We start from the raw sequence: 18441 nt of genomic DNA on the forward strand, positions 1-18441 counted from the left end.
ATTTAAGTGATTTCTTGATTCTACAGATTTGGCAGTAATCAGGCCTGGTTTTGGTTAGTGAAATTGAACTTTTAATTTACACAGTTATTTTAAGGGGGGCAAACAATTTTTCACAAAGGGTTAGACTGGTTTGGATAGTATTTTCCCTTAATAAATGAAATCATAATTTAAAAAGTGTTAAAAAGATAATCTGAAAAATATAAGTAAGACAAAAAATGCAAAAATCTGTAAGGGGGCAAATACTTTTTTACGCAATTGTGTTTATAAATTTATGGGCAATTCCACCGAATGGGTGTCATTTCTGTTCCCAGGAAATTACATGTATAAACATGCACACAAAATCATTTAAAAATACATTTTATTATTAAGCATAGTGTCTTGTACATTGACCTAATTTCAAAAGTAAGATTTGTAATAAAACAAATATATAAAAAATACTTAGAACACAAATAGCATTTTTTACCTATCCCCACTCTCTAACTACCATGAAATATAGTTATTAAAATCCTTCAGAGATGTAATTTTTATTTATTTTTTCTAATAAATTCATAATATTTAAGATAAAATACACATTGTAGTTGTGCTCCTGGGTTTCCTTCATTTCTGTTACCATAACACATTATCCCATCTAAAACAAGTCACAACAGGAAGTTACATCAGCTGGTTCTTCTGAGGACCAGGGAAGACCAAAATTACTAGAATGGCTTAGTGTCCTCGTGCTATTAGCATATCCGCCATTTAGCTATTTTTCATGTTTTTGCTAATTCTATGCTTAAAACTCATTTATTTCATTCTTGTTACTGTAAACATAAAATTTAACAGGAATGAGTGCCAGTAATAGGAGTGATTTTTTCTCATAAATATCAATTATTTGAACAGGCAGTCAACCATTTATTTAAAAGAAACACTTTCTTGAGAGAAAATCAAAGGAATTAGTGGACTTGCTTTTAAACATGCTTTTTAAATGTCACGAATTTTTTAAACAAGACTGAGAAAAAAATTTAACCATCTTCAGTTTAGAAACCTTGTAAAAAAATTTTAAGCTGCCTGAGATTGACCAGTACATGTATTTTAATAGTTAAATATATGTGTTTTTATATTCAGAGTTAATATAATAGATAAATAAAGATAAATAAAATAAGTTTATTTTGGAAGAGTTAGAACAAACAAATGGCACCCATTCGGTGGAAGGGCATACATATAAAGTGAATTATAATTAGTAGAAGGTAAATGAGTATAAAAAAGGGAATCACTGAGTCACTGAACTGCTCGAACGATTAATTTAATCAGTAAAAATCGGTTAAATAAACTAAACTGAAACTAACTGGCTTATCTGGTCTGAAGTAGCGGTATTGACAGGGCTTTCCTGAACTCCTGACCTCCTCTCTCTTTCTCTCCTCCTCCTCCTGACCTCCTCCTCCTCTCTCTCACCTTTAAAGGACTATTCCTGACACGTCGGTCGGCGGAGCGTGTGCGTTCAACCAACCTTCACACAGCGGTGTAAAGAGTTAAGCCGGTAGAACAGCCAATATGAACTTATTTACAGCTTTAAAATCAGAATTTGCTGTTTAGAACTGTAATATTCTCGCTTACAGACAACTGTGAAACGCTTATCTGTTTAAAGCTGCAGTTTCTGCGAGCCATTTAACTTTTTACTACATACGAATAAATCCTCTCTGGTAGTTTATGACTTGTAGATCTGCGTCGCTCGGCTGCGCCTATGAGAGCCGGAGAGGGGCGTGGCCGTTAGAGAACAGGCGGTCTTGAGCTGCGGTGTGATTGGCTGTGGCTCCTGTCAGTCAGGCCGCTGCCCGTGTGTAAACAAGCATGTTCAGCTGTGACCTGAACTTTCTCTGGTGCGCCTTGGAGTTATTTTTGTCACATTATGTAGCTGTTTTTTTTTAACTCGTTAAGGTGAGTAACCCAAGCTTTCAACTTTTTTAACTCGTCTTCTGTTGTTTAGAGAGAGTTAGGCTTCTTAATATGGGAGATTATAGCAGTTAAATAGCTTTAAAGGCGCACTGTAGCCAGAGACTGGAGCTGTAGTTTCATATTGAGAGAGTTGTCACTGCTGTGATTTACTGCTAACTAACCTGGGTTTTTAAACGTGTCTAACCTTGGAGCAGATCACTACTATACTAGTCAGTTAACGTTAGCGACAGCCGTGTAACAAGATCTGCAGACTAGGCTAAAATGAGCGCGTTTTGTCGAACAGAAACAAAAGAAAGCTTAAGTTTTATATGAACTCTAATGAGCTTGAATACAGTGCTGTGCTGTGTTTGCCACCTTGCTGCCTCTGCTGTTTTCTTCATCTGTCAATAAAGTCTAGGCTAGTCTTTAGGTAGCATAAACTTTTTATTTTATTATCTATAAAACAAATTAAACCGTCGAATAACTTACCCTAATAGAAACGGGTTGTCACTACCTTTGACCTAAGAATGAATACAATGGAGGAATACGTGGTCACAAAATACCTTTACGTAAAGATATTGCCACTAGTTTGCCCTCTTTAATTATTATTAACGATGTTATTATTTTATGGTGATCTGTTCCTTATATTAACAGCTATCTAGACAATAGGCAATTTGCACTGTAACGTTATTTACTTTGTTTAGTACTGACAAAACCAAAATAATTAATCAATTCATAAAATGTGAATTGATACAAAATATATTTCATTTTGTGCACTGCAAAAAATAACATCTTGCTAAGAAAAAAAAACTAAAACTAAGTTAATTTATTCATTAGTTTTCATTTTGAGATAAGGCAGTAAAAATAAATAATTTTTAACATATGGTTTCACTTTTAAAATGTGTTTTAAGTTGATAAATTTGCAGATATTTTTATTTTTTTTGCTTTAACCAATAATGGAATTAAAACAGTTTCACTAGATTAAATTAGCTTGAAACATATGGAAATAAGGTTAAATGATTTTATATGTATGACAATCTTATAATAAAAAATAGTTGATATTTAAGTATCAAAGCTTTTCGCTTTTAGCTTGTCTGTTGTTATATAGCAAGAGTTAGGTTCCTTAATATGGGAGGTTATAGCAGGTAAAGAGCTCCATGTCCCCTGGTTGCTTCATGTAGCATTACATTCAGTAATCTCTACACAGCAATATAAATATTTATATTAGTTTAAAAGATTATTATTATTAGTATATTAGTTACAGTTGTATAAATAGTGTGCAACTGAATTGTATCAAAATAAATCAGGAGAAAGCAATGCAGTAGGCATTTAGGTTTCTTGCACTTTTGGGGAATAAATGTAAAAATCTTTTAACAAAAAATGTGGGGCATCATAACATGATTGAAGCTGAAAAATACAATATAACTGACTAATATAACTGTAACTGCCAATAAGTGTGACCTGTGTCTTGGCCAACCATCAGTTTGTGTATAGTAGTTCACTATTGACATTGGTTTTAAGAGCAACATTTGTGTAGATCTGTAAAGTAGGATCATATAAATGAGTTGTTCAGAAGATTATCTATTCTGTTTGCACACTGACTTCATAAAGTTTCCCCTTTGACATGACTAAAACACATCTTATGTTTTTCCACAATGATTTTCCTGCTGTTTCACACAAATCTTTTTTCCCTTATAAATGTGCAAAAGTGTATTTTTAAAATGGTTAAAACAAGGGACAGTTCTTCCTCCTTATAAAGTCATGTTTGTTTTTGTGTCATTAAGCTGTCATCACATTTCTAGTGAGGCAGAAAGCGCAACTGAAAGATGCAGTCCACTGCAGAATTATCGGTACAATCCAGGAGCTCATTTAGAGCTTACTTTAATGTTAGTTTTGCTTTTGCACCACAAGTATATATACATTGGCCTGGATTGGCCAAAATCCAGAACAGAACTGTGAAGCTTACAGTGCTATACAAAAGTCAGTTTCTATTTAATATCCAGTCTTATGAGCTATTTAGCACAAGCAAAGGGGGAAGCAAAGAAACAGTTTGTAACAAATAAAGTATCAGCAACTAAGGAATTTTTCACAATTACCTAGTTCATTCATAGAAATTGGCACACAAAATACCAGACACATTTAATGATGATGGTGGTTAATCTACTGTTATGAGGGCAATCTGCAAATATTTTCTTTTTGTCTATTTTTGAGTTTTTTTTTTTTTTACCAGCTCTAATAGACAAAGCTTTTTTTTTTCTAAAAGCAAATGCTCCACAAAGGACTAGATTTGTGTATTTATATGTACTGCAGCTGGACTGTTAGAATCTCTGTTTGCAAACAACCAGTACCAATGATCCAAGATCTGCAATACAATAAAATAACAGATAAAATAATTTTTATTCACATTGCTGGACAGTTTAGTCTCTTTACTTTTTTGTTTTATACATGTGATATAAAGTTATTGCTTTATCCTAACTGAAATGTACATCTAAGGTTGTTTTATTAATAAAAGGACAAACAAGCATTATTAGCGTTATTGTAAAAAAGTTGGATTGAACCCTTTCCATTAGTCAATTACTGCCCACAATGTAAAAGGAAGTGCACATTTTTAAAATAGCCTTTAAGCCAGATGAATAAAAAAATATATATGCGAATGAATAATAGATGAATGACAGATTTTTAATTCATATTCTAAGTTATTTTAACTTCTGTGATTTTGTTTTATGTGTAACTGTAGAGATGCGGCGTGGGGATTCTCTCCCCCAAGCCTTTCAGGCTCCAGTAGACGTGCATGCCAGTGAGGATGGGCAGGTGTACATGTTCAGAGGTAGACAGGAGGATCTGGAGGCCTCCTCAGAAGAAGAGGAGCTCAATGCCATGGAGCTCCGCCCACGGTACCGGGAAACTTCCTCCCAGGAGCGAAACGGAGTGGGAGAACTGCTGCTGCTGGAGAGAAAAATCTCACATGAGGACAACCTCTACAAACTGGCCCTGCAGTACGGATGCAAGGTATTTACCTGAACCATCTGTTTTCACATTACTTTGTGTTGGCTTGTGGTGTACTCTCTGTCTAAAATCCTCTACCTTTTTGTTGTTTTTAAAACAGATAGATAGGCTTTCTTAGTCTGTGATAACTAACATATAGAAGAGATTTTTTGCAGTACTTTGAACAAGAGCTTTTTAAACTAAAATCAGTGCTTACAGTGCTCTTATGGGCCGGTATGCACCGATACACAGTATCGGCACTTCTGTATTCTGTTTCTTGCCAGTTCTTATTTCAGCTCAAGTTCAAATTAACTAAGAAAACTGCTTCAGCTCAGTTTTTAATACGAGTTTTACTAAATCTTACAAAATCTCATTCACATTCTTTTCTTTCTTTATTTATATGTTTATTTATTGTTGAACAGGTTCCTTACTAAGATACAAATTGATGTTTTTCAGAAAGGTTAGTGTGGAATGTAGAAAGGTTGGGCTAAAATATATATATATATATATATATATATATATCTTTTTTATTTATAAAAAATAGTAGTTTTTGTATATTTAACCTAAAAATACAGATGTTTATTCAACTTGAGAAATGCTTTGAATGCATTTTTTTATTGAGATTTATTATGAAAATAATTAAAACGCAAATTTTAAAGATTTTTAATTGCTTACCATGTGATTTTTTTTTTTTAAGGTTCAACAGAGAAAAACAACACTTCATAGTAAAGGAAACTTTTTTAATGAATTGTGTTGCACTTTTGTTATAAGCAGTAATGGTTTGGGAGGGGCGCTGGGTGATGTGTGGATTAGGGGCAAAGCAGAAGATTAGGAAAGGTTTATACAAAATTTAAGCAGGACTGTTGTGTATTACTTCAAAAGTAAACACATTTCAGCTACTGATAAAAAAATGGTTTAGGGTTTAGTGCTTCTTAGATTGTGTTATAAATTATACATGCAATTGTATATAACAAATGTAGTTCACTGGTTTTGTTTTACTGAACTAAGATTCCAAAGTTTTAGACAGTAATTTTTGCTAAAAGACCAATATCTTGTGAAATTAGAGTAAAAGTTTGACCTTCTAGTACGCTTGTACGATTCTATCTTCTAAAGTACGCATATTGTTTGATCTCACATTTTGTAAGTTAGAGACAAGTTGTCACCAGGTTGTCACTGAAGTTAATTCCGCCTCTCAGCCACAGAGATCTGCGTGTAGAGGTATAAGTGTAGTGCTTTCTGCCAATCAGAGCACTATATTTTCAACCAACTACCCGCCTCGCCTAGAGCTTCAGGCAGATATCTTTTTAATGATAGGAATGATGAGTTTGTCTGAGTGAGTGTACATTTCTCATTGCCATGTTGCTGTTCATCACGTCTCTGGTTAGCAAGGACGCTAATCCAGCAAGCTAACTATCGAGCCATTCTCTACTTTTATCAACTTTTCATTTTCCACCAAATTATCGGCACACTGTCGCTATGGTGAGGATTTTCAGTCTCTCTTTCTTTCTCTCTTATTTGTTTGACAGGATAGTACCTGCATTTCAAAAATAAATTTCACTGATTATTAAATAATTTTTTTTCTTGATTGACATCTCTAATAAAATTTAATTTTGACAATTGAACGCTGATTGTTGGTGTTGGTGGTTGTTGGTTTTGTACCATTTAAATAATATTAAATTATTTTATGGTTGGCGGATCTGATTTATGTATATTTCCACCTATTCAATCTGCAGCAAGTGTGCCTCATCCACTGATACATAACTGATGGCCATATAACACTGTATTTTATCCTGCTTTTTGAATGTGGCATCAGATCAGAGTTTCATTTATATATCAGCATTAAAGGCACAGTAACAAGTTCTAGTCTGGTTTTAATTTTCTTTTTTCCTGTTGTTTAGGTGGCTGACATTAAGCGAGTGAACAACCTCATCAAAGAGCAGGATCTGTATGCGCTGACCTCCATCAAAATCCCTGTGAAGAAGCATGGCCTGCTAACAGAGACTAACTCTGAGCTCAAGGAACCTCAGCAAAGACCTTCTTCAAGTCCATCACTGCCACCTCCTGCTCAGCTGCAGGAACTTGCTGGGGCTGATCCCTCTGCCAGGCCTCGAGTGGAGGAGTATACTCACTTTCTCAAAGAGGTGGACAATGACATTGAGCGCCTGATCCAAAGCACAGAGGCTCAGGAGGAGGTGTATGGAGGCAGCTCTGATGGAACCAGGCAGTGGGGCTCAAGGGGCAAGCGCTTGACTAACTCTGGTGCGGACTGGGGCATCCAGTGGTGGAACGCTGTGATAGCCATGTTGCTCATTGGTATTGTCTTACCAATCTTCTATGTAGTGTACTTTAAAACTCAAGACAGCGGAGAGTCTGCGGTGAATAATGGAGTGGTAAACAGCACCCTGGCTACCTCAAATAATTCAGGAGCAAGCTTCAGTACCACTAACCCTAGCAGTTTGATTAAGAGCCATTTGGACAAACCATAGATGGATACACTGCATACCTGCAGTGAAAGACTAAATGCAGACCTGTTTGAATTCAGAGAGCTTTAAGAAAGCAGTTGGCCTAAGATATACAGTAAATCTGCTTGATTCAGTGTTATTACTTTTACATATGAATATAATGACCTACAGGTGTATGCTATGCAGTCATGGGGCACCTCTGATCAAAATACATGTTTAGTCAATTTAAAAACACACTACAGAGAACCAGCTTCTGCACATTTTAATTCATAAACACTCAGTACTTGAATGTTTTACATATTAGGACAAACACATTGTGGCATGCACAAAGATGATGGCATCATTGCTGTCACTTTGTATCTAATTTTTAACTTTTTGACATAAATGTAGAAATTGGCTGTAATTTTATTGTTTCAAAGATTCCTAAAAAATAGACTGGTGGAAATGGTCTAAATTAATGTATATAGTTTAATAACATTTAGTAAATCTTTTTACATTGACCTTAATGTAAAAATAAGTTAAGTCTCTTCCCTCTACTATAAAGTTGCAGTTTTGCAAATATGTTTTTTTTTCTGTGATAAATATTTAATTACTAATGTGTTTTATTTAATAAAAATAAATACATTACAAATGGTGGTCTAAAACCCACTGGAAAATGCCAAATGTAAGTTTTTTTCCAGTCAGGAAAACTTTAACTGGACTAAACATGTATTTTGAACATTTTGAATTTTTTTTTTTATACAACCGTTTCATGTATGTACAACTTTCTAAGTTTAATGGACGAACTTTCGTGTCTTTTAAAGTCTGTTAATTTTTTTGTTTGCCAAAGAAAAAGAAGATAAAGGAGTGGCGTTTCTCAATCCTGGTCCTATTGCCCAATTGGCCTGCACATTTTAAAGCTCTTCCTGCTTTAAACACAACCTTGCTGCTGAAAAGACTTGTTATTGAGCTGGGGTGGGTTTCACAAAACGTTCTTAGCACTAACTACATTCTTAGATCCATGTTAAGATGTTCTTAATGATAAAATGCTTTTGGGAAACTGGGCCCTGATTAGTTGTGCAGGATTGGGTGGGCACCAGGACCAATATTGAGAGCAGTTTCACAGTGTCCGAGTATCATGTCTGTAATGGTTGGGGATTGCTGACATGTTAGGTTTTTTTTTTCTTTCTATTTCTTTTCATTCGTTTGCACATCTGGTTTGCTTTAACCCTCCTGTTATGTTTAACTATAAAAAACAGCAGCAATTAAACAAAAAAGGTACTTACCAATAAAAATACTTAATAGTTGAAGTAATCAGTATAACCAAGATCTTTTTTGTAATCAACATTCTTATAATATTGTATAAGTAATATTTTTATATATATATATATATATATATATATATATATATATATATATATATATATATATATATATATATATATATATATATATATATATATGAAAAAAAAATTAAGTTATATAAACGGTAAATAAAATGGTATTGTTACCATTGAAAGCCTTTGCAGTCTGTACTTGGTGCTTGTGTTTATATAGTTACTATATATTAAATAAAACAATATATTTGTCTCTTTAAGTCCTGCTCTACAGAATTAAGCTCAGCAAAAAATATTTTATAAACCTTTTTCTTTTGTATGTAGCATAACAGGAGGGTTAATGTTGTGCATCACAGCTTATGATTGGTTTGTCATAGGTAAAGTAAATCATAGGACTAAAAAATATTGAAACATTGGGTCAATTTGTTTTATTTTTACTCTTTACCCTGTTTAAATGAATGAGATGTGTTAAGTACAACACCAAGGTGCATTTGGATATTTTTCATTGTACTCTCTAAGATATGCAATAACAATGGTGCCTTGGAAGAGAAGTACATGCCCTGTTGTGCATGGTTAAGTGCAATAAATATTGTTATAAATGAACAACAGAAACACAATTATTTCTACAACTTTGAGATCATATTCTTTAGAGCATTCACAATGTGTCTATCAACTTTTGTTGTTTTCCTTGGTCTACCTGTTTGACATCTGTTACGTAGTACACCAGTGATTACTTTCTTAATGAGAACATTTCTAAATGGTTGTACAGGCCGAGGACAATATTTTTGCAATGGCTGTGATTGGTTGTCCATCTTTCAGATTCACAATTGGTTATTTTTCACTCATAGACAGCATGCACAGTCAAACCCCAAATCTAAAACTGAGCGTAGACATTTAGCATTATGACAATCACATATTCCAATTATTCTGCTTACAAGAAAAATGGGTAGGTTCAGACAAAAGGTGCAGTCTTTTGAATTGTGTATCAGTCCAGGTGTAAATAAGTAAATAGTTTGAAATGTTGATCTTCTGTCAACCCTTAATGTTTTTAGGCTATAGCAGAAATAAAAGGGATTGGTTCCAATACTTTTAGAGGGGGCTGTATTTTATTGGAATTTTATGTGACAGACAAGCAGATGAGTATGCAGTAGTAGTAGTAGTAGTAGTATAAGTAGTCTGTAATGTAATTGTGCAGGGAAAGTAAAATAGAATAGAATCTGTTAAGAGTGGCATGTATTTGTATTTATCCCCCTGAGCAAATTTTATGTAGCACCCCTTTGGCTACAAACACAACAAAGTTTTTTGAAGTATGTCTACCATCTACCATGTTTCCTGTATCAACTATGTTGCTTTTAGTACACTGCAAACAGGCCTTTGTATGTTTTAATTTCAGCAATGGCTTTCATCTTGCCACGTTCAGAGTACACTAATAGTAGTAGCAGTAGTAATCGCACTACTAGTTGTTCTGTGGACAGATTCTCACACCTGAGGTGTGGATCTCTGCAGTCCCTCCAGAGTGACCATGGGCCTCTTAGCTGCTTCTCTAAGTAGTGTTTTCCTTGCCTGGGCTGTCAGTTTAGGTGGACAGACATGTGTTGGAAGGTTTGCAGTTGTGCTACGCTATCTCCATATCTTTACCCCTGACCTATTCAGGTGTCCCTTGCTCCTCATACTGTTCTCTTACCTCTGAGGCAATCACAAAACAGCTGCAGTTTTACTGGGAATAAATCACACACAAATGGACTATTTACTAATCAGGTTACTTCTGAAGGCAACTGGTCACACTGGATTTATATACAGGGGTAATGTGATCAGATTAGAGATCTTCCTTATCACTAAGAAATGCTATGCTCTGCTCAGTGCTTCAAGCACTGAACAGTAAACAAAGCTTTGTTACATCACAAACCAGTAGGAACATTCTAACAGAGCCCATTTGATTCAAATACCCCAGGATAACCCAAAAATGTGTTATTTTCATTTGTCATAATATACACTACATATAAATCAGGACCCCAACACAGCAGAATAAACTGTTTATCAAGTAAAAAAAAAATAATAATAAATTGGATCATCATTTGTATCTAAAATAAGAAATGGACACATGTGTTGTAGAAAGTTTATTTTTGTGAATTAGTGTCGAACCTTATGAAATTAAACTGAAAATGCAGCATAGAGACCGATCACAACAATTTTCCATTACAATTATTTCCCATTGCGCTAATGAGTCAAAAAAAACTTCATAACGGATATCACTACACATTAGGTTTGTTCTGAAAGCAATTGGTCACACTGGACTAATATATAGGGAGTGATTTAATCAGATTATAGGTCTACTTTATAACCTGTTGGATTAAGATGTTGCTTAGATACTTAAATTCTTTAGTAGTATTAGTAGTGGTGCCAAATTCTAAACTCAGATCCTAACAATCAATTTATTTGAATCAGGGTTTCTATGCACTGCATCAAAGTCTGCAACAAAGTGAAAAAAACATGTGAATGTCCTAAATCAGGATTCGTTAACCCACAGTTTCAAAATGCTTCAAAACTTCATGTGTTTCGGTACGTGCCTAAGAAAGTGCAAACAGCTGATCTGAGATTCTAATGTTTAGTCCCCAAATGTTTCTGAATAAGTAATGAAAAATGAGTTTTTACCTCAATATGACACACAACAATACCATGCTTTAAAAGAAATGGTAAACACCAACTTTTTTTGTGGAGGGAGAAAAACATGCCGTATTACTTTAATATTAGTGTTCAATTTGTCAAATCATTAACATTTGTGAAATTAAAGGATCTGGAAAAAACCTAGATCAGCTGTATAGAATCATTTTGAAGTAAAGTGCCTGATTGCACACCAGATGTCACTGTGGTGGATGATTGACTCTTTTCAAACCAATTGGTTCATTCAATTTGGTCTCACAAAAGCCCCACTTTTACAATCACTGCTTTAAAGTAAACCTTTTTAACATGAACAAAGTTGCAGAGACCTACCTAGAATACTAGTGGCAAAAGGACTGGCATGTCTGACAGGTCATCCTTATATACTACTCAGAAGGGCCCATGGTTGTGCAGAGAGAGGGCAAGGTAGCACTTACAACTGTGTAGGAAAAAGGTTTAGTTAATTAAAATTAATACTTAACGGTAAAAGTTTTTGATGCAAATAATTAAAAAAAAAGGTTTTGATAAAACATTTAAAACCAGTGGAAAAAATGTGCACAATTATAGAAGTGTTAACACTTAAATTGACTTGATGACAAAACTGTAACTTACCTGCTCTGGGATTTGGTTCAGCCCAGGGCGGAGTTTTGTGTATTTAAGGGAGCAGTAAGGTTACATTTAGAGCATTTAGCTAATGTTTCTTCCCCCCTGGTCAAGGTTATTTCTATTCCAGAGGTCGGCCAATATATTTGGCCATTTTCACAGTTCACATTCACAAATGTAAGTGAGCTGTATCTGTGTGTAATGTGAATGAACCTGTCTCTGAAATGCCTTCTTCACCAATGACAAAAAAACCTATATTTGAGAGATGACTTGTAGTTTTATAAGGGGAAATAAATGCATTAGCAGCTCATGTGGAGAGCAAACAGCTTGTCTGAAGTACATGTTCAGGTGGAGGAGGAGAAAAAAGGCCAGGCTGCTTGCTTTTGCTGTTTTTGCAGCTATAACTGCACAGCTGCACCAAGAGATGTGTACAAGAGAAAAGCATGTAGCGCATGCGTAAAAGCAAAAAGACACAAGAATTCAGATTTGACGTTTACATTCATAAAGCATTTCCATGGATCAGATACGTATCCAATTTAGAACCACATACGGAAGTTGCTCACATCTGATTTGACAAAAAATATTGATTTGGCATGTTCACACAGCCTTGAAAAAAATCATATCTGAGCCACATTGAGCAAAAAAATCTGATGAGTCACTTCAGCCTGGTAATGTAAACGTAGCCTTATTATTGTAGCATAGCATAGTTACTTCAACCTGAAATTGAACCAGTCTCCCACCTCGTTGCTCACACTGAAAGGCAATAGTGTTATCCTCTACACCACCCCACCCAAAGTAGAGTTGAGGCGCTGGTTTACCAGCTGCCATAAAACACTGAAAAAAATGTTTTTATTGAATAAAGTTTTGGTACTTTGGAGTTTATACCTAAAGGAACCCTTTGATTTTAGTGTGGTGGACCCCGATCTCCTTTGGCATTTTTCCACACAAATCAAGTTCCCCTGGTTTCAAAAACACACTTTTTTTGAAAACCATGAGTCATCTTTTCACATCCCAGCAACATACATGTAACTTTGTGGATGAAACTTGAAAATATTTAATGTGGAAAAGGGGCAAGATTCAAATGTGCAAGTCACACCCATTTTTTTTATTTGACAATAGAACATATGTTAAAATCTTGAATTGGGGGATTCTAAAATCTAATACAGATTCATTTAGCCAGGGGGATTATTGTAGTACAATAAGCAGCAATACTGCAGTTTTAATGCTTATTGTATACGAACATATTTAACCTCATTACTTCTGAATGCATTAGTTTGTTCCTCATTTTAGGTACAGGAGCATCTACAAGTAGCCCCCTCACAAAAGGACCACCTTTTAATCATTTGACTAAGCATTACCAATGGAACACTTTTGTTGAGCAACTCAAGGAGGCAGTTTCAGAAAAAGTAATATAATTTTATTTAGCCTATACAGAGGAATACAAAGGTATTAAAAAATAAAAATAAGCATATAAGTACTTACATACAATAGAAAAAGTACATGTGATCAAGATAATGGTAAAAAGAGTCCAGCCAGATAAAAGATGTAGCTTTTCAGGACTTATGTAGTGTTTACAAAGTGCAGTTCTTCCAGTTCACCTAAAGAAAAAATGAACAGCAATCCCAAAATCTAGTATTCAGATGGTCACTTATAGATGCTCACCCCACATTCAACTGCTTGTCTTGAATGCAACTTAGTTGAAAGACTGTCTACAAAACCATATCCTACACCTCCAACCCTAAATCAAACCTTTAAAAAAGGGAACATATTTTGCATTGCATTTCCACTTGCATCTCAACTGCACCTATAAAACTATGTCACTTAAGCATTTGAGGAATCTACAATGGACCATTCAAAAAAAGTGTTCCTTGGTCTTTTGCTATTTAAAGAAAGCTGCAGTCTCGACCAACCCACAGAGCCAGCAGTAGAACCCCATTGGGGGACTCGGTAAAATCAGGAACCCGGTGCTCTGACAAGTTGCGCTACCTTTCCAAACAGTGCTTCCCTGGTCTTTAGCTAAAAGGTTAAAAATATATAATATAATTTATACAAAATTCTCACAGTCGAAGTTTAGGAGATGAGGGAGGAGGAAAAAAAAATCAATATGCACTTAAGTGATAGCATATTGTATTTTTATCTGCATCAGTATAAAAATATAAATAATTTGTAAATAATATTTAGTTTTGCAACACTGAAGCATGGTTGTTTAATACATCTGATCAAAACTGAAGTACCAAAAAAGAAAAAAACGGGGTCTACGCATGCGCTGTGCCGTCAAGAAAAACATAAGGTAGCATAACTCGACAGAACACCGGCAAGATCCCGCTTTTTACCGGGTCCTCTCCGACCCGCTCCTCTGGCCTGTCGGACGCCGGCCTCCGCCGCGCTTCCCCACACAGGAGCGCCGCTCGCTGAGCCTCCAGAGTTCTCCAGAGGGAAGTTCCACAGTGTTTTCAGCCTGGTCCCCTCAGTCAAGCGTTTCTCCGCACGCCGCGCTTTACTGCAGCTCCAGTCAGTCAGGCCATACCTGAGTGCTTCACGCCTGCGCAGGTCCTTAAATAATACAATAAAAGTCCCTCCCTAAAAACACCTGCATTGTTCCAATAATTACCAGTCCCTCCTGATTGGGTAAAATAAATTCAGAGGAATGAGTAATAAGAGAAAACGTAATGACATGAATAAACCCACACACGATTTACACACAAAATACAAATCAAAATGAAAAAAGTGTCACAGAAACACATCAACACTTTTATTAAAATAAATAAGAAATGGATAATAAATATCCACTTCAAATGAAATCTCCCTATAAAACAAATCACACCTTTACATACATTCATATCTGCCTCCCAACATATCATATTTGGCACATAGATGAAGACATTGTTTCTTACATTTGCTTTGGCATTTATTTAATTGCAGTCAGTATGTTTTACCTGTTCAACTTTATTTAATGTATTAATATTGGGAATGTTTGTGCTAGAAATTAGGTACAAAAAAGAACCTTATCATGTATGTACTGCTTATATTTGACCAGTAGATGGCGCACTGGTTTAACTTATATCTGTAGGAACTAAAACTTTTGTGTGTCGAGACTATGGACTGTATGTAAGTATATTTGCCGCTTTTGAAAAACAGAGACCACTTAAAAATGATGAGTTTCTTTGATTTTATCAAATTGAAAACCTCTGGAATATAATCAAGAGCAAGATGGGTGATCACAAGCCATCAAACCAAACTGTACTGCTTGAATTTTTGCACCAGGAGTGGCATAAAGTTATCCAAAAGCAGTGTGTAAGACTGGTGGAGGAGAACATGCCAAGATGCATGAAAACTGTTATTAAAAACCAGGGTTATTCGACCAAATAATGATTTCTGATCTCTTAAAACTTTATGAAGATTTGTTTAGAATATTATTAAGAAGACTTGCATTATTTGAGGTCTCAAAGCTCTGCATTTTTTTTTGTTATTTCAGACATTTCTCATTTCTGCAAATGAATGCTCTAAATGACAATATTTTATTTGGAATTTGAGAACAATGTTGTCCATAGTTTATAGAATAAAACAACAATGTTAATTTTACTCAAACATACCTATAAATAGCAAAATCAGAGAAACTGATTCAGAAACTAAAGTGGTCTCTTTTTTTTCAGAGTTGTATATACAGTCTATGGTAGAGACACTGTACAGCCACTGGTACTTATAAATAGAAATGACACATTATTAAACATTTTATAGAGTATTTCTATTTGATGTGGGGTGGATTTAGTCCAAATTATTCTTTTAACAGAAATTGTTTTACATTAAATATTTTTTTTTAATAATTACAATACTTCAATTATGCTTAACATGTTGTAGTAAAATAAAATCAAGTTATAACCTTTTAAACAGAACAAGGCCACCATTAACAATGCAACATACTGTATGTACAACTCCATAACAGATATTTGAACCACAGTCAAACCGCATAACAAACCTCTTTCAAAGTCTGCAATGTCTGTCCAAATGATGGACAGCCAAATCTGAATGATTCTTAATACATTTTTTTTTACTTCAAAAAAAGGTTGTGTGATCGGCTTCTGTCAAAAATAATTGACATATCTGCATATCTGCCCTTAACTTACGCCCACTGGTTCTCCAGCATCTCTGGTGTTCAAATCAACAGCATGTCATGATGCTTCTTTACACCCCTAAAAAAATACCCTCAAGCAAAGTTGCTCTCAGAAATAAAAGTGAAAAATTGATGCTAAAGTGATAAACTGAGTTTTTTGCTTCTAACTTTAGATTTTTTTTTTTTTTTGGTCCACAGATTTTTTTCTTCATTTAATGACAGTGATTAATTTATAAAGGGCTTTCAGCAGACTGTACTGTTGAGTCTAGGCACAGCGCCTGTAGCTATCTCTGCCTCCAGGCTAGTAAGCTCTGAGTCATATGGATGTAAGCCTTCAATTTTAAATAGATGAGAGCTGAAGTGCAAGTAATAAACTGTGACATGACTGATACAGAAACTGGGCTGCTGGAAAACTCTGTACTGCAAATCACTAAGTAAGCATATGCTCCAAAGCTCATTTCTGCACTTCAACCAATTAAGATTACACTGACTGTGTCAACAAAATTAGATCTGAGTTAAATGCAGAATTCTAAATGGATAGGCCGTGGCAGGACATGGAATGATAACCTGCCTTTAGGTGTGTCTCTCCACTCTTCCTCCAGACTCTGGTCCCTTGATTTCCAAATGAAATGTAAAATGTACTGATGGTCAGTGATGGTTTCGAGAGTCATGTCATCTGCTGGTGTTGATCCACTGTGTTTTATCAAGTACAATGTCAGCGCAGTGTTTTTTTCCAGAAAATTACAGCACTTACAGCACTGTGGATTTCATTTTCGAGCAGGACTTGGCACACTGCCAAAAGTGCAAATTGGTCTTATATAATATTCCGATTTTCTGAAACACTGTTTTTTGGGTTTTCACTAGCTGTAAGCCATGAAAAAAATAGAAATAGAATAGAAATAAACACTTAAAATAGATCACTCTGTGTGTAATACTTCTATATAATATACAAGTTTCACATTTAAACTGAATTACTAAAACAAAGTAACTTTTATTCAAATTGTTTTAATAAAAATTTATAAAATGGACAATGAGAGTAGAAATTAGGTGGTAAAATTAATAGCAAGGCTGTTCTTCTTTGTTTGCTTTTATTAATAACTATCAATTATATTTATTTATGTATGAAAATGGTAAACAAACTAACAAAAAAGGAGATAATTGAGACACGTTGCTGGTGGAACTAAACCCATTTATACCGGGTATCTAGTGCATAAAAAGTTTGGACAACTTAATTTCAGTGTGTTTTTTTCCATTATTTTAACATTTACTGCATTGTAGATTATTACTAAAGTCATCTAAACTATAAAAAACACGAATGAAATTATTAAGTACACCTCTTGCTTAGATAAGGCTTTGACATCTTGGCTGGATTTTCTTTGTCAGCTTCATGAAGTAGAGTCACCTGGAAGGGCTTTCAGTTAACAGCTGTGCTGAACTTATCAACAGTTAATTACTTGAATTTATTGCCTCTTAATGTGTTTGAGAGCATTGTAAAGTTGTGAAGAGGTAGAGTTGGTGGTATACAGTGAAAAGCTCAATTTGAGGAATGTTCTTATTCATATTACGGTAAAAACCGTAGACAAGTGAAGACAAAAATACTTAAAAAAATGAAGTCAGTCAATCTTAAACAATGTTTTTGGTTTGTTGAACACTTTTAAGTTACTAGATGATTCCTTATGTGTTCCTTCATATTCTAGATGACTTCAATATTCATTTACAATCTTAGAACAAATAATAATATTTTAATAGGCAAATATAGCTACTGACAACTACTAAGACCACTATTTCATCAGTATTTTATACAGTCCTGAACATTACAGTTTCAGAACTCTATAGCTTTGCTTATCGTATTATTGCAGAGATATTTCATTTTGTTACAACAGTGTTGATATGAGAACAGAGCGAGGTAGGAGTTTTTATGAGATCTGCAAGTCTTCTGTGATCTCAGAACCCAAGAGCTTACCAAAAAACGGCTCTGATCTCACTCCAGAGTGCAGACTCATGGATAAGTGCCAACCCCAAAACTGACACATACTCTCTGCTAGTGCTGCAACTCCGACTAGAGAAGAACAGTTTCCCCTCTTTGTCTTCTTAAAACTTCCAAAAGTACTTTTTACGGCCTTACATTATATGAGTTTCTCAAAGGGTGCCCGCTAAAAGTAATTTTGTGTTTTAGTCAGATAAACTAGTAGTGAAGATGTTTGTTGAGCTAACAAAAAAGGGTTTTCAAGCAACAACACAAAAGCCATCAACCATGTACAGAAAAGCTTGATTTAGGCTGTTTCAGTGTGTCTTTGCTATCATAACGATGGGTAAAGTATGCTGGGCTTCGCTCGTTATGCACAAATGCACAAAGGGTGTTTTGGGCGTAACGTGAAATAAACCAATCAGTGTG

General features: G+C 34.8%; 1 protein-coding gene across 1 annotated transcript; it reads left to right on the forward strand.

The window, feature by feature from the left end:
• Positions 1-1541: 1541 nt before the first annotated feature.
• On the forward strand, positions 1542-8701 carry lysmd4 (LysM, putative peptidoglycan-binding, domain containing 4). The gene is made up of 3 exons (XM_015607162.3): positions 1542-1914; positions 4649-4920; positions 6795-8701. The coding sequence occupies exons 2-3, from the start codon at positions 4651-4653 to the stop codon at positions 7380-7382; spliced, it is 858 nt and encodes a 285-aa protein (XP_015462648.3). The 5' UTR covers positions 1542-1914; positions 4649-4650; the 3' UTR covers positions 7383-8701.
• Positions 8702-18441: the final 9740 nt, after the last annotated feature.

The sequence above is a fragment of the Astyanax mexicanus genome, chromosome 9, assembly GCF_023375975.1.
Source record: "Astyanax mexicanus isolate ESR-SI-001 chromosome 9, AstMex3_surface, whole genome shotgun sequence".
NCBI classification, from domain to species: domain Eukaryota; kingdom Metazoa; phylum Chordata; class Actinopteri; order Characiformes; family Acestrorhamphidae; genus Astyanax; species Astyanax mexicanus.

Excerpts from the sequence above, each read along its gene's own strand:
- lysmd4 (XM_015607162.3), top strand. The coding sequence starts at position 4,651 with ATGCGGCGTGGGGATTCTCTCCCCCAAGCCTTTCAGGCTCCAGTAGAC. Across the intron at positions 4,921-6,794 it reads CCCTGCAGTACGGATGCAAG|GTGGCTGACATTAAGCGAGT; the intron begins GTATTTACCTGA and ends CCTGTTGTTTAG.